Here is a 1,557-nt window from a genome sequence, read left to right on the forward strand (position 1 = left end):
CCGCCACCGGCCGCCGCCGTTCCCGCCGCATCATCGACCGCGCCGCTGCCGCCCCGCCACCGACCGCTGTCGCCGCCGCCCGCCATCGACCGCCGTTGCCGCCCCGTCCCCAACAGGAGACGCTGCCGCCGCCGGAGACCCGCTACACCGCGCCACCTACGGAGGCCCTGTTTTCTGTGCCGTCGCGCCTCCAATGGCCAGGATCCGCGCCGCCACGCCTCCATTGGCCTGGATCCGCACCGCCGCGCACCGAAACAGGGCCCGTCCACCTCTGCCGCAACAGTCTACCCTCCCGCAGCTGGGGGCGCGTGTGATGGCTGCCATCGGTGGCAGCGTGCCCAGATGCCTCCCTCCCCCACGGTGCAGCAAGCTCGAGGCCGTCACCAGACTCCCACCTGGTCGTGGACATCTCCCCTCCTGCCGCTGCACGGGCTCCACCATGGACGCCCCCACTCCTCCACCCCCCGAGGTAAGGTGCCGGGTAGCCTTCGGATTTGGAAATGAAAACAGTGAAGTTTTTAAAGGGATTACCACATGTCCATGGTGAAGTTCAGATTCTATCAAGCTACATGTTCAGCGTTCTCACTTTTCTCTGAACAATTCAGATTTCTGCACCTACATACGGCCGTGATCTGCTGCCCACCCGTGGTTGCGTCGAGCAACATCTTGTGCTCGCCAACGCGTGAGGTGCTGCTGCCTGCTAGTGCTACAAGCACGCGAGTTACGTACCCTACCTCTCTCTCGGATCAGTGCAACAAGGAGCCTCGTACTTTGATGATGAATTAGTTGTACACGAGCGTGTTGTCCATGAGTACGTTGGTGCAGATCTCATGTGCTTTTGTATGCACGTGTGATGATGAATTGGTTGAGCATTGCACCCATGCAAATATATGTGTTTCTATCTACTTTGAGAAATTCGTATGATACTGGAGAAGAAAGTTATGACATCCTTCTCTATCTACCAAGTTTGGAAGGTCAGAGACTAAAACCAACCAAGTTCAGCGCTCACTTGTAAGTGAAAATCAGCTGCTCAGTCTGATGAAGCTTGGTCTAAAATTCAAGAAACAGTGTTTATGCCTTGTAAGAAAAAAAAATTGAATTTATGTCTTTTTCTAGTTCGATTGTTTCTATATTTGGCTTATGGAAAACTTGACTGATGTCCGTTCATAAAAAATCGAGAAGTCCAAATTGTAAAATACATCAAGTTCAAATTGTAAAAATAAGTATTTCCCTATGTCTAAAAAAATGAAACAAAGAATTTCAAATTTAAAAATAAAATAGAACAGTTTGATGTTTATAAAAAAAGGATTACAAAACAAAATAGTTAAATTCAAAAAAATAGACATAACAGAGTTCAAATTTAAATAATGAAGAAGCTAGAAGTTTGAGTTTAAATAACAAAGTTGTTCAACGAAGAGACTATGAAAAAAGTGATTTTCTCTGTTTTCAGGAAAAAAACTAGAAGTTCATATTTCAGAAAAACCTAAGTTCGGAGGTATCACATACCGAAAAATTTCATCCAAAAAACCCCAAAGAAGTCATTAAAAATGCATCTCA

At 47.5% G+C, this 1,557-nt stretch overlaps 1 protein-coding gene across 1 annotated transcript; it reads left to right on the forward strand.

Annotated features, from left to right (window-relative positions):
- Positions 1–17: 17 nt before the first annotated feature.
- Positions 18–1,008, forward strand: LOC119275995. Its single transcript, XM_037556933.1, has 2 exons — positions 18–469; positions 606–1,008. The coding sequence occupies exons 1-2, from the start codon at positions 194–196 to the stop codon at positions 684–686; spliced, it is 357 nt and encodes a 118-aa protein (XP_037412830.1). The 5' UTR covers positions 18–193; the 3' UTR covers positions 687–1,008.
- Positions 1,009–1,557: the final 549 nt, after the last annotated feature.

This window comes from Triticum dicoccoides, chromosome 3B (assembly GCF_002162155.2).
Source record: "Triticum dicoccoides isolate Atlit2015 ecotype Zavitan chromosome 3B, WEW_v2.0, whole genome shotgun sequence".
NCBI lineage: Eukaryota > Viridiplantae > Streptophyta > Magnoliopsida > Poales > Poaceae > Triticum > Triticum dicoccoides.